Below are 15338 nucleotides of genomic sequence, written 5' to 3'. Positions count from 1 at the left end.
ACCAGAGAGGACTAATAAGAGGCAGTCTTGTTGTAAGAGATGGTGGGCTGGATTGCTATAATAGAATGCCTAATTTTCAGGCAATTGAGGTTTTTGTAATTTCCATTTTGAAGCAGGAAATGAAAACATACATAGACTTTTTAGAACAGACCCAGAATAAAACTTAAGTGTTAGTTAAATGTAACTCATCAGGAAGCTATCACATCTTATTGGTGGAGACACTGGACCATTGCTTTATTATCAAAGAAGGTGGTAGTTTGGGTTCATATTTACAAATGGGAACCCATGCAAGGGTTGTGAGTATAGAGATGGAACATGGACCCAAGTACTGATGGGCTCATTTTGTTAATGAATTTTGAGGCATCACAGAAACCTACAGGTTCCCTTTCTGCTGTATGAGCACAAGCAAAATGAAAGACAGAAGCCCAGTAGACCCCAAAAGTCAAGGAAGCTAAGAAGAGAGCTATCTGTAAGTGTCATGAGTTAGACCCTACCATTCTGGCCTTAAACTCATTGGAGTTTTCCTGACGCTGTCTCTGGATCTGCTTGATCTAGAAAAACCTGAGATGAAAAGTCACTAGATGACTGGTTCCTACCTTATAAGGTAGACTTCACTTCTTATTGTGTTCAGACTCAAAGGGGCAAGAAACCAGCAAGTTTGCCGGGTGGGAAAAGTGACCATGGGAGGTTTCCATTCACCTTGCAGCATGGAGAATTGCCCGTGGCAACCACAGAAACCTCCAGAGAAGAATTGGGAAGGGACACAAAATAGACCTGGCCATAGCATGGATCAGCCTAAGAATATCGACATTTAAGGCAACCCTGCTCCGTGCTGGAAGCAACATTTCTCCTTTCTTACCTGAGCACACTTTTTGCTTTATACCATAATTAGCAATTAGTGATTCATCCTTTTAACACTTAAGTTTTATTCTGAGTCTGTTCTAAAAAGTCTATGTATGTTTTCACTTCCTGCTTCAAAGTGGAAATTACAAAGAACTCAATTGCCTGAAAATTAGGCATTCTACCATAGCAATCCAGCCCACCACCTCTTAACACCCATGATGGTTCTAGGGATATTAGGACACAAACACAGCACTCTCCTCACTGAAATACCAGGCCTCATCAATCAGAGAATACGAGTTTCAAAGCAGTAACCTATGCACAAGCCTGTTTACTTACACAAATGGCATTTCCTTGTGGAGAATACGCCTGTTAAAGTGTATCCTGCTCAGGAGACCTATGAGCCCTTTCTCATCAGCATGCCAATTATTAGTAACATAAGCACTGAATGTGTTTACATTAACATGCACTCTGACATCCATTATCCCATTCACATCCCTCTCTACCACTCAGTAGGAAGGCACTGTCAGGGATTATCAAGGCCTCTGTTTATAAAAGAGAATTCTTTTAGACGTGAGAAATTGCCTGCTTTAGAGTACTCACTATCTGCATTTTTTCAAGCTGCAAATTTAATCTACCAGGACAATGCCAATTATTCCTTTAGTAAGTAAATATCTAGTGAAGTCTTAGTATATATCTACAATAAAATCTGGAGAAGAAGAAATAATTCATTGAGCTTCAGTCAAGGACAAAGACAATAATGGGAAAATAAGTGAACTTGTAATATCTGATTGTAATGAGAGCTATCAAGAAAAATAAATCAAAAAACCATATCTCTGAGCACACACATGTATATTTCTAGAGAGTCTTTTAGAGTAGGTAGCTAGGTGGCCTGTAGAAGGAATGACATTGAAACAGGAGACTGGCTGAAGAGAGGCACGGCTGAGGGTGGAGCATTCTGGGGACAGAATCTTGGAATCTTTGATGAAGACATAAAAAGCTTGGCAAAGACTCAGATTTAATTACAAGGAATTTGCATCTAAGAAGTTAGAGATGATCACTACTGTGCTTTAAGACATTACTCCACAAAGACAAACACTCTCCATAAAACTACACTATTTCCTTGTCCACCACTTGAATTATTTGGCCACAATTCCAGCCATGGACATGCTCAAGATACATGGATATATGCATGAAATATTCAAAGAACAAATAAATAGTATCTTAAATATATTATTTTGCTGTTAAAATTATCTTAAAAGTTGAACAATCATTTTTCCAATGCCAAATTCTACCCTTAGCTTACAAAACAAACAAACAAACATTTAAAACTATATTGGCATTGCATTTCTCAGTCACGAGGGTTAGAACATTCCCTCCCAGAAACTATAACTGTCTTTTAAGGAGTTTGAAGGAAGGAATATTACTTTGGGGAAGAGATGAAGTCTTTGCCTATTGCAAGTGCTATGAAAGTACAGTGGTGGCAGATTATCATAGTCCCAGGACTTTAGGAAATTTGCTGGGGTTTTTTGTTTGTTTGCTTGCTTGTTTTTTTGTAGTAATGTTTGTGGATCTGTGATCCCATGATGATAGTACACACCGTTGTGATTAAATGTGTGAACACACAGTAGAATTGTGACATGAGGCAGTTCAGATCTTTGTTCCACTTCCAGCCCCCTCAGTAGAAACCATGGACCACATTTATTTAGCCTTCACTGCCTTAGTTCTAATCCTAACACTGATCATCTGCCCTGCAGCCTGCCAGAGCCAGAGTGTTCATTGAAATATCATTACCACTTTTCAGCCTGGCTCTGCTAATTAAGTATCTACATCTCCCTTAAGTTAGAGAGAGGGTCCAGAGGGAGAAAGAAGGCTAAAATTTATATCCTGGCATGGACCATCCAGTATCTATTAACACCAGTTATTAAGTGGTAATTGATAGAATTTTCTGGTCTCTACAGTAATAACCAGAAACCTTTAATTTTCCCTGAATAGTTGAAAACCTAGCTGTCACTAGGACCTGAGTCTACAGTACAGAAAAGACCAGAGAGCAGCCACTGGAGGCTGAAGCTATATTCCTGTGTAAGAGTGATCATGAATGTCAGTTAGGTTTGATGTGTATTTTGCCTATGTCAGGGCAAGAACTTGAGCTGATGCAAAATGGCCCAGAATACCCTAAATCCTTAGATGAGATAAGGACCAATTGTCTTCAGGATCCATTTGATTGAAGTGGTGGTGGTTCCCCACTTTAGATGTTAGGTTTCACCAAATGGAAATTTTCTTTGGCTTGGACACATCATTATATTATGCACATCTCTAGGACATCTTTAAGAAACTAGAATTCCCTGGCTTTTCCTCTCTGCTTAAATGAGACCTCTCCATCAGGCTAAATCCAATCTAAGAAATCATCTCACAGAGGTCCGCTGCGGATTCATGTGCTCTGGGGTTTAGTTAATGGTGGTGTCACTGAGTGCATTGAGTTTTCTGCAGTCAACACTCCTGCCACTTTTGAAGTTTGCTACAAAGATAATTTGATGCTGCTGGCCCCAGAATAACAGCTGACATTTAACCATGCCCTTGCCTTATGTGGCTACCTAGAGCACTTTTCTCTAAAGGAGCAGATTCAAATGAGTTTGACATTTATTTTTAAGTAAACAGGGAGCAGAAATGATTGTGGAACTCCTAAAAATGATCAAATGATACTGGCATTTAGAAGTCTCTGGGGGGATTTTTGATAAAGCTCTTGTTGCAACACCCCCATTCATTTATAACTTTGTACTCACTCGCACAAACCATGAAGACAGTGATAAAAGAGGTGTGTCTCAGTAGGTCAGCCTGGCATCTGGGATACATTCCAGCTTTTTGTGGAAAGCATTTTCCCTTTCCACTGAGATGAGTCTTATGATCACACTGGTCCACAAGGAAGTCAAAGCTCTATAAAAGCAAGTTAGTTAAAATTAAGTTGGATTTGAAGTTGGTATATGAGGTACACACCAATTTAAAGGAATTTATTACAGTGAGGTTCCTGTAATTAGAAGTAACCACTCGCGCCTGTATCATCTGCATCCTGATTCCTCTACTATCATACTTGGTGATCACTCTGGAAAGTGGATTCTGTGTAATTCTCAGCTATGGTGGTACAGCCTCCCTTAATAGACACTTAAAATGAGAGAAGGAATCTGGAGTTATCCCAATCTCTTAATTAATGACATGGGAGAAGGGCAAGAATACTAGCATCCTATGATATATGTAAAACAACTCCTGGCTCCCAACCAATGGCATCCCTCAGGATGTGCTTGCTATTTTAACACATGTAGAAGAAACATCACTGAAGAATGGTGATGAGATTACAAATATTTAATAGTCTTTAAAGACTTTGGTGCCCTTCAATTCATAGCACAAGAAGGATACAATCTCTGACACATGCTGACCATCACTCTTCGTAGGAAACTCTCTGTAATAAGTAATTTCATCAGTGCTGTGCAGGAAGCGTGCTCTATCCTGGAGATGTCCAATGGCATCTCTGTATTAGAACCCTTCATGCATTTGGAGTCAGGGAATGAACTTGAGTTGACCCTTGGGCCATCCCAGCTCTAGAAAAACTGTTTTTTATTTGAAGAGACACACCGGCCTGCCTAACAGGCAGAAACAGCGCATGATGCAAATCAAATCAGAATTACCAATTCAGCAGCACCCGCTCCTATGCTCCTAGCCTACCTCTTTGGATGTTTCAGGCTCGGTGACTCCAGTGCTTCAGGCTGGGAGTTTTCCTGTCACAGTTTTTGGTGTCCAGAGAAATCCCACAGTCTACAATTGTCAGCTAACATGGGACTCAAACAAAGCCCAGAAGAGCAATTGCTTTACCTCTGAGACCCCGCCAAGCTTACTCTTTGGATTACATTGCCCAGGAAACATTCTAATACATCAGGGTTCTATGAGACTAGATCTCAGATGTGAATACCATCACAATGCTAATTTTTTTATCTATAAATTACTGAGAATTATTCTAGAAATTAGATGCAGGAAAGGACGAATGTAAATCTTGAGCGAATGAGTAATTCATGAAGCAAGCACTGTGAGGCAATTTTTCTAAAAAATTTACATTGAATATCTAGCCTAGGAGCATATATATTTCATATCCCTAGACTGTAGTAGATCATATATAGATATATATATAGAGAGAGATCTATATACCTATATAGATATGTATATATATATATATTCATATTTTCTATTATTAAACCATGCAGCCATTTCTCCCTGAAAGGTTGACATCAAAGAACCTTTGGCTTCTTCTGTACTCTTATCAACCTCACTGATACTGATGTGTGTTAGAGAGGAGCAATAGTCACCACTTGGATATAAATGGCATTTAGTAACCTGTCCAGGTATATTACTGTAAGAAATGTGAAAAACTACTAATATCTGGGATTTTTCCTAATTCTGTGAAGAACAATATTAGAATTTTGATGGGACCTGAATGAACCTGTAGATTACTTTTTATAAAATAGCATTATTGTCATTGTGTTAAATCTAGCCATTACAGGGATGTGGAAGGTCTTCCCATCATCTGTATCTTCTTTGGTTTCCCTTTTCAATGTCTTGAAGTCTTCAATGTAGAGGTCTTTCACTGCCTTGGTTAATACTTTTTATAATATTATTCTGAGTGAAATGGACTCTAGGTTCTACTGAATAGGTTTTTTTTTAAATTGATTTTGTATCTTACAACTTTACTATGTCTGGTAGAGTATATAGGCTCTTTTAAGTAAAGAGGAATAGTTTGACTTCCTCCTTCCCTAGCATTGTTACTTTGTCTTTCTCTTGTCTTATTTCTCTAGCTAAGACTTGAAGTACTATATTGAATAAGAAAAATTAGAGTAGATATCCTTCTTTCATTACCAATTTTAGTACCAATTTTAGAAGAAAAGTTCTCATCATCTTTTTCCTACTCAGTATAATGTTGGCTATATGTTTGTTGGCTATAGCCTTTACTTTTTAAGTTATGTTAAATCTATACCTACTATCTCTCAGACTTTTATAATGAAGGCTTGGTAAACCCTGTCAAATGCCTTTCTGCATCAGACAAGATGATTGTGTGGTTTCTGTCCTTAGGTTTATGTGTATGGTCCATTATATCTATTGGTTTGCATGTGTTGAGCCATTCGTGTATCTATGGGATAAAGTACCTGTGATCATGATATATGAGCTCCTTAAAAGTGCTCTTGGTCTTTGTTGGGAATTTCTGTATCTATGTTCAACAGAAAGATCTGTCTGTAGTTTTCTTTCATTGTCTTTATCTAGTTTTGATACCAAAATAAGAGTAGCTTCATAAAAGAGATTTGGTAGTGTTCTTCCCCATCCCTTCTGTGGAACTATTGAGAATATAACTATTGGTGTTATATCTTCCTTAAAAGCTTTATAAAATTCAGTAGTGAATTCATTTGGTGGATTCTATTCCTGAGCATATACCTCAGGAAATCCATACCCAACCACAGAGACACTTGTACACTCAGGTTTATTGTTGCCCTATTCCTGAAAGCAATATCAGAAGCAGCCTAGATATCCATCAACACATGAATGGACAACTTTGTATTTAGTACATATACACAGTGAAACATTATTAATCTGCAAATAAAAATGGCATTTGCAGAAAAGAGATGACTCTGAGAAGTATTGTATTGAATGTTCTGAAAAATACTGTGTGTTCTCTCTCATATTTGAATCCTAGTTTGTAGTATATAGATGTGACATATAAATGAGAAAAAAAATGTTAGTAAAGCCTAAATTAAAAGGATACCAAAAGAAAATTGAAAAGTGCTAAAGATGGGTACAGAGCAAAAGGACACCTGTGACATGGAGGAGGAAAGAAAATTCTACTCAAACACTTTATTCCAGAAATACCACCATGCGACCCAGTGCCTCACACATTCTTTGATTTCTGTGACTGTGATAAAACACTGACCAAAGCCAGCTTGTGGAGGAAAGGGTTCACTTTATCTCACAGTTTATAGTCCACCATTGAGGAAAACCAAGGTAGGAACTCAAGGCAGAAACCACAGCAGAATGCTGCTTACTATCTTGTTCCCTCTGATTTGCTCAACTACTTTTCTTATTCTGCCCAGGTGCCCCTGGCTAGTGATGGCATGAGTGGTGCCCTCCTGAATCATCTAGCAATTAAGAAAATGCCCATAGATAGCCCTGCAAGCCTATACCATTGACACAACTCCCAGCTGAGGCTCCCACTTCCCAGGTGACCCTAATTTGTGTCAACCTAAAAGTAGCCAGAATGTACTAATTTTAAAGTTTTAGCTATTTTTTCTGGGAAAAAAAATATGTGTTTCTGTGTTTTCTACCAATTATCATGATAATTGAAATAAAGGTGGCTTGCATCCCATGCCCCACAGGTCACGTTCTCCTGATATATCTTGTTATATCTTACAACCATTTGTCTTGGAACCCAGGCCCTTCTGCTGTAACAGTGACCCAAAGCAAAGCTGCATACAAGGGATCAGAGATGACTTCCTACTTATAAGGCATCCCTAATACAAATTCAAATGTAACGAGAGCACCGTGGTGTCAGGACTCAAAACCCTTCTTTGGTTTGTTCTGCTTACATAGTTCTCATCAACATGTCGATTTTTGTCCAGAGTAAATCAGAAACAAAGAACAACTCAGGATTGTAAACAAGCCTCCCCATACCCAACTGAACCCTAAACTTTAGAGGCTTAACAAGAAAGTTACACCATTTGGTTTACATTTTATATTTGTCTTGTGTCAGACACTAACTATGGGAGTTCAGTCTTAATCCAGGAAATAGGCAGCAAGCTAAAATGGTATCACTAGGAAGTACAGGAAAACTATTGGAAGACAGATGGGTGTTTTGCTGCATCTTTTCAATCTATCATTCCAAGTAACTCCTGAAGATTAGCTGATTGGCCAATGGATAGAGACTGTCCGGCTTCCGTAAATAACATATGTCTGGCTTACCCAAGATGCTCACTGGGGAAATTACCCTGAATAGCACCTGTAACATTGGAATCAGGCTTGCCCTTTTCTGTTTCACCTTTGAGCTTTTAAGAATCATTGATACAAATCATCCTGAGACTAAGCTGTCCTAGGACATTTAGACTACACCATAACCCTGATTTCATTGACCTCTTAAAGGGACTAATCCAACAGAATATCCTCCTAGTTTCTGGTGCAATGCATAGTGTGTTGTTACACATTATTAGGTAACATTTTCAATCACAAGAGAGGAAAAATAGGAGGGCAGAAGCCATGTTTCCATCCAGAGCATCCTACTCTTAATGGGAACAACTCAAAGGTAAATCCCAGGAAGCAATCCTCAGAGCACGTGGCTAGGAGCCTGGCAGCAGGCAGTAGGAAAACAGAAAGGCGTTGGCTCTCTTGTTAGAAGGAAATTATCTGAGAAAAGGAGAGAAGCCCATTCTCTGACTCAGAGCAGGGAATCTTTGAGGATACTGAAGAGAAAGTGGCCTAAAACCCCATGTCAGTTATCCAACCTGGCTTTCCTTCACTTGAATAAACCTGAAGAGCTAACTAGTGATTATGTAGGATGAAGCCATTAGGGTATGATGAAGCCGTCAGAGGACTAATAAACTTATGAATGAGTATGTCTGATAATGACAGTTATACAAAAAAATCTATGACTATAATTAATCTTCAGAGCTAGTTCACTGCGTTCCTTGTTGAGAGATCAATATACTTGTCACCATCAATGCATCCCTAGACTTTCCTTTGATTTTTCACTTCATTATTCAGTCCAAGCTAAGTGTTAGATCTACGTGTAGACGCGGCTTCTGCTCTAATTTAGTGGGTGGACAAATTCAACGTGTTTTATCCCCTTACACACTTAATGAAGCTACAGCAATATCCCCTTACACACTTAATGAAGCTACAGCAAGCACTTTGAAAATAAACCTTCCCTTTCTCTCTTATACTCCCTTGGTCACAACATTTTTTTTGTCTCACCCCTTTCTCATTATCATTTTATAAAATAACTTGAGTATTTAGTATCAAAAATGCTTGAGAGCCTGTGTTATAGATTTTGGCAATTTGAGACTACCTGATTTTCAGATTAGGAATGTTTTGCCAATACCAAAATCATAACTGTTGTGACTTTCTCATTCACACAACACAGGTTTCTACAGAAAACAAATGTGCATAAATCTCATTAGAAAAAAAATAAATAATTTCAAAAGACGGTCAAATGAAAAATATATTCACAACTATGACACCTAATTTCCATAATATGCAAAGTACTTATAAATCAAAAAGAAAAATGTGCAAAACCCTATTGGAAATGGAGAAAAGCATATCCATAGGAAGATTAGGGGGAAGAAAATAAAGATTTAACATCATTCCACAATGAAAGAATTTCATCAATCAAATTGGAAAAACTCAAAGATCAGGATAATCTAATGTCAATAAATATCACATAAATATGAACTGGTAACATCTTTGTTATATGTGTAATGTTAAATAATGTGGAAATCTTATTTAGCAAATACTTTGGAACCCTCTTTAAATGTATCAACCCTTTGAGTCTATATTTTCAATATCTGGAATTTACCCTGTATATATTTACTATAATATTGTTCATAGTAACAAAACAGAAATAACCTAACTATTATTTGATAATTTAAAAATTATACAGAGACATGGAGTGAAATACTAAAATCATTGTAGATAATGAAATAGTTCCATTTGGGATCATATAGAAAACTAGTAAAGGTATCTTTTAAGTCAAAAATCTGTTCTGTAATATAATTGAATGCTTGACATTTTATACTCATATGCTTATAAAATACCCTTAAGTATTCTAGTGGATAAATATTATTGACTGTGAGCCAGATGAGAGAGAAAGGCAGGAAGTGACACCTACACTTTATGCTTTTACGATTTCTTGGTGTTTTGTCTCATTTAGGGCTTTTATTACTATGATGAAAAAATCATGAACAAAGCTACTTGGAGAGGAAAGGGTTTACTTGTCTTACATTTCCATGTCAATTGAAGGAAATCAGGACAGGGACCAAACAAGGCAGGGACCCAGAAGCAGAAGCTGATGCAGTAGCCATGGAGGGGTGCTGCTTGCTGACTTGCTCCTCATGGCTTGCTCAGCTTGCTTTCTTATAGAACCCAGGACCATCAGCCCAGAGATAGCACCACTCACAATGTGCTGAACACTCCTCCATCAATCACTAATTAAGAAAATAAATATCTTAAGCTGGATCTTTTAGAGGCATTTTTCTCAACTGAGGTTCTCTCCTTTCAGATGACTTTAGCTTATGTCAAGTAGACATAAAACTAACTAGCCCAGTGTTGACTTTTACAGTAAACAAAGATATTTTTCTCTCATAGAGGATGTGGATAAGCCTTTGGAAGTAATCCCCCCACCCCTCATCCCTGTAACACAGAAGTTTGAAACCTTTCTTCTTGCACACATACATAGCATGCTTTAAAATAGTTACTATGTATAATTAAGATATACAAAATAGAATTGCAAGACACATCCAGTAAAACCATCTCACATAGTTCCCCATCCCCTCCCCTGGATGAGTAGCCACAACCTACTCATTTGGCAAAACTCCTAACTACAGCACACCACTGTCTACTGTAGTTCTCATGTGGTGTGCTATAAATTAAATTTTAGATTGTTCACCCACCTGTTGGATCGATCTTTTAACCCTCATGTCCTTGCTCCCCTACCCCAGCTCTGAGCTGACTCCCATCCTTCCTAAGCAGTGACTACAAACCTGTCTCTCACTGCATTCAAAATAGCTCTTCCATGTTCCATGCATTCTTGGCTCATTCTTCAGAATAAAGAATCATGAGAGAAAGAGGCTGGTTAGAAACACATGAGCAATGTTTTCAAGTCACGTGTGGAGGTTATATAAAAATGATGGGCTGATATAACAGATTTCAAGCTTTGATTTAATAATGGTTAAAATCAGAACACAAGTCACGGTCGCTCTTCAGAGATGGCAGATTACAACATAGCTTACCCACGGTCCCAGTACTAAACTATAAATAGATGTCCTATTGAAGTAGGGAGACTAGAAACACCCCACATCTGTGTCCCTTCCAAGAGGAGACTATGTTAGTGACAACTAGTCATTTCTCTTTCATCACAGTCTAGATACCACAAAGTCCAGTTCCCTTTTCTTTATTAAGTTGTAACTCATTCAACAATGGTTTCCATGTTGAATGTTGTCCATATGGTCACTGTAGCAAAGTTTCTCCAATATACTCTTTATCTTACTATAATTCTAAGATGTTTCCTATGTGTGTGTGTGTGTGTGTGTATATATATATATATATACACACACATATGTATATATACACATGTATATATACATATATATATACATACACACACACACAGATATATGTATATATATATATATATATAATTTTTTAAGCTTTTTAGAATGTAGCAAAACCTGTCATTTAAAATTAATAGCGATTACATCGCTCCTTTTCCCATGGCATTGCCTCTTTGGAGCTCCTTCTTTACAAATATTTGCCTGAGTGCCTATACTATAGAAAGCACTGTAGAGGTTGCATAGTACATAAGGCATAGCTTTGTGCTTGAAGAACTTAGTCTTTGAAGAAGTCAACAAAGCTCGTGTTTATCGAGTGCTATTCTAAATCATTTACAAGGAATAGCTGATTTAATCCCCACAACACCCATTCTTCATCTACTTAGTAAGCAAGCTGAACCACAAAGAGGCCAAGGAATGACCAAGGTCAGACTGAGACTAAATGGCAGATCCAGGAAGTCCGTGTCTGAGCCCACACCTGTACAAGCCTGCTCTAAGGGCTGGCTGTGTGTACAGAGGCTGCACTATAGAATAGCAAGTGTTCTGTGTCCTTTGTGATACACAAAGTACAGTGGCAATTCAGACAAAACATTTGGGGGTAGAATATTCATGGGGATACCTGTCAAGCAAAATTTGACAGGTATAATGGGGGGCAATCCACTTACATGCCACCATGTAGGTGAAAGCTCTCAATAGGCAGAATGTTAGTGCAGTGCATAGAGTCGACAATTGCTTCATTTCCGTTCCTTTTTATCTTCAAATGGCTCAGGACAACTTTCCACTGCAAACAAGAATGGGAAGATGTGAACTCAAGTTAGTTTTTATAAAACATTATAATAATCAAATTCATAAGGAGGGGCATGTATGTTTCGTTGCTTCTTTTATTAACAGAGAGTCTTAGGGAGAAACTAAACTAGAATATAGAAACAGAACATACATAATACAGTGTGGCTTATATGTGTGCCCAGACATCCAGATGATCGGTAGATCTCACCTAACTGTTCTCATTCTCTATTTAGCAACGCCACTCAGAGAAAGCCAAATGTTCTACCTAAATTCACAAGGCATTGAATTGAATTCTATCTGAACCTAAACTACACACAGCTTGTTGTTCCCTGCATGGCGGTGTCTTAGCTTGAGGATGGTTCTCTGTTTGGTACAATGCCCTAAGAATTCAGAGACAAAACAAACAAACAGAAAACAAGAATAAAAAATTCCCCCAGACACCTCAACAGTGAGCACCAGCACAGCAGCATCAACCTTGGTTTGGTACAAAGTCTTTAGTCCTTTATCCTGTACCTCCTCGCTCCTCATCTTCTCTACTGTGTCCTGGGGGCACTAAAGGATACAGCAAGACAATCAGGGACACAACCAATGTACCCCTTTGTCTACTTTTTAACTGTACCACCATGATTTGCCTCCTTATTTATATGGGATCCTTTGAGATCTTTCTTCCCGAGGATGTTATATACCTAGGGAAGAATAAACTGAAATGCAAGCATGTGTGGTTCATTCTGCAGGAGAGATGTAACAAAGCCAGATTTATTCAACTTTATTATTTATTTGTTTATTGCTCAATTCCTTACCCCAATACAAGAAATATTGGAGCTTCTATGGTTGCTACCTATTAGAAGCTTTGCTTAGAGTATTTAGCAAGTGGTCTGATTGCCACACACAGAGTATGTTCTTATGAGCTTAATTGTCTTCAGAAGTGAACTAATTATGGACACTCTGGGAAATACACTGTCACTACTCTTGGATTGTTACTTTATGAACAATAGAGAAGCCAAAGAAAGTGACCCCATGTACTGCAGGATGCTGCATGTCCGCTGCTTTGAGGGCTACTCCTCCATGGTTTTCTCAACGCACTCACTGTTTCAACAACGCAGCTTTATCATCTCATAGACCTGAGGAAGGGCTCAGTGGTGACCCATGAAAACGGGCATAATGCTTCTCACCAGCCAGCTGCCCTTGCCCAGCCTGTGGTCCCAACAACTGCCACTAACTGGGGCTTCTCTAGAAATCTAGAAATCTAGTCCTAAAAAGCTGGGGTCATAAGTTTCACCATGAGGGTCTGCGGTTCGACTAAATGCTGTTCTGATGCTGTAAAGACTATCAGGAAGGCAAATGCAGACTTGTTTCCTTTGGCTCAGATTGAATAGCAGGCGCTCATTGCACCAGCTAGACAAAAGCTGGCTTAGTTCACCAGTGAGCAGCTCCCAGACAGGGTCTTACCTGTGAATGTCTTTCCTGTGAGGGAGGCAGCAAAACCAGCTAGAGGGGAAATCTAACACACTGCAATAGCTTTGATGACTGTTAAAGACAAAGAGAGGGAGTGTTGGGGAGACAAATACCCCTCTGGCTAGCCAATGAGAGCGTGAGAAAAGAGCAGAATGAAAATCTTAAGTAAATATCATTGTTATTGTTTAGTAGCAAATCAAATACGTTATCGTGTATCCAGCTAGTATTTTAATTCATACGTAGCTAATCATTTAACAATGAAAGGTATGTGTTTCAAACAAACAAAGAAACAAACAAAAATCACAGAAATGTTTCTAAAAAGAAGACAGGCATGAGGTTGGTTCTTGATGTCCTGGAAGACACCAAGCTGAAAGAATTGTAATTATTCTAACTAACAGACCAGCAAACAAGGCTTCTGGTTTTTACCAGTGCTAAGCACTGGAACAAGCACTCAGTCCCTTCATCTCCCATATCTGTCTTAGATTAAAAGAAAATAAAATATGCTTCCTTCAAGAGAAGGGATGTTGATCTTATGAATCTGCTTGTGTTTGGTTTTGAGAAGTCTGTGTGATTCTTTGCACAGCTCTATGTGTGCAGTATGGGTTCTGTCACACACAGAGACTTATACAAATTGGGTGGTCCATCTGCTTTAATAAAATGTGTATCCGACCATTGGGTTGTAGAAATTTCAAAGCTTTTGTTTTTTGACAGGATGCCTGCCGTTTTTCTCTCTTGACTCCCGCTTGTTTTATTCATTTTGGGGTAGTTGCCAATTAGACCCAATTGGTAAGTATAATTAACAAAAATCTTGAATTTCCTCTTAAACCCCAACCAAGAAAATTAACCATAGATGCTATAATTTCCTTTAAAAATTCCTAACCACATCACTCTGCTGACTGCTGCCTATCTCTTCTGAGACATCCATTCCCATCAGACTTTATTGATTCCTTTTTACCTGTTACCCTGAAGATGCCACCTAGGACAGCATAGCAGCATCCTAAATATGACTAGAAGAAAGGAACATTTATTCAAGTTTCAGATACTATGTAAGGTATCATCGTATAAACTGCCTCTTTTAATACTTGACAAATTCATTCAAGGTAGAAATTACATAGCTTTATTGTAGTTATAAAATGATATCTCAGATAAGTTATGCCTTTAATCTTCTGTCCACCTACTTAGGCACCTGAGTACAGACCTAGTCAGATGTAACTCCCAAACCTTTACTACCCCTTCCATCCACATGCAAAGCATTAGCTCCCTTAAGAGAAGACTCGCTAAAACTTGGCTACCTTTGAAAGCTTATGGGCATTGTTTCATTCAGCACCTAGTTGAGGACTCACTCTGTTCAGGACTTGGTTAAGCATTGCTTTGAACAAGTTATCAAACAAGGATGCTGGTCAGTGGCTAAGATGCCGGAGAATCGAGATGAGCAGGAAATGAAGAGGTTGGCTAAGAGAGACAGGTGGAGGCAGGTGGAGGAGCTCCTGACCGTGTACCATGGCTACAGTCCTTCTTCATGTGACTCGTGGACTTCCCTTTGTCATCCTATGCCTGAGAATATATGAAGGAGGCTGGGAAGGCAAAGGGACGTTCAATTGTCATCACTGGCATCTTTTTTGATCATTACACCATCATCAAAAGCATTTGGATAACCATAACATGAAAATTACCATCATTGAGCCCATAACTTTCCTAAGACAAGGGTGACAATTTGAAACATCAAAGAACCTTACTCAGGGAATTCAAGAAGTGAGAAGAGTGAATCAGATCCTCCCAGGTTATCAACCCCATGTTCAACTTCTAACTGGTAAAGGAAACTGAGCTTCCTCTGAACAGGTTGTAATGTATATCAAGAACATCCTACTACCTTCTGTGGATGCTCTGGACTGTTTAGCCCAATCATACAGACTT

At 38.5% G+C, this 15338-nt stretch overlaps 1 protein-coding gene across 27 annotated transcripts in view; it reads left to right on the top strand.

Annotated features, from left to right (window-relative positions):
• Positions 1-15338, top strand: part of Trpm3 (transient receptor potential cation channel subfamily M member 3) — an 886635-nt gene that overhangs the window by 610558 nt on the left and 260739 nt on the right. For 13 of the 27 annotated variants that reach the window (XM_085834108.1, XM_085834114.1, XM_085834110.1 and 10 more), the window contains exon 7: positions 14136-14210. The exons of the other annotated variants lie outside the window; for them this stretch is intronic. In XM_085834108.1, coding sequence (XP_085690234.1) covers positions 14136-14210 — 75 coding nt within the window. The remainder of the gene's footprint in view (positions 1-14135; positions 14211-15338) is intronic. 27 annotated transcript variants of the gene reach the window in all.

The sequence above is a fragment of the Mus caroli genome, unplaced genomic scaffold, assembly GCF_978045245.1.
Source record: "Mus caroli unplaced genomic scaffold, Mus_caroli_1 scaffold_20, whole genome shotgun sequence".
Classification (NCBI taxonomy): Eukaryota; Metazoa; Chordata; class Mammalia; order Rodentia; family Muridae; genus Mus; species Mus caroli.
This window is presented reverse-complemented; position numbering and strand designations above follow the sequence as displayed.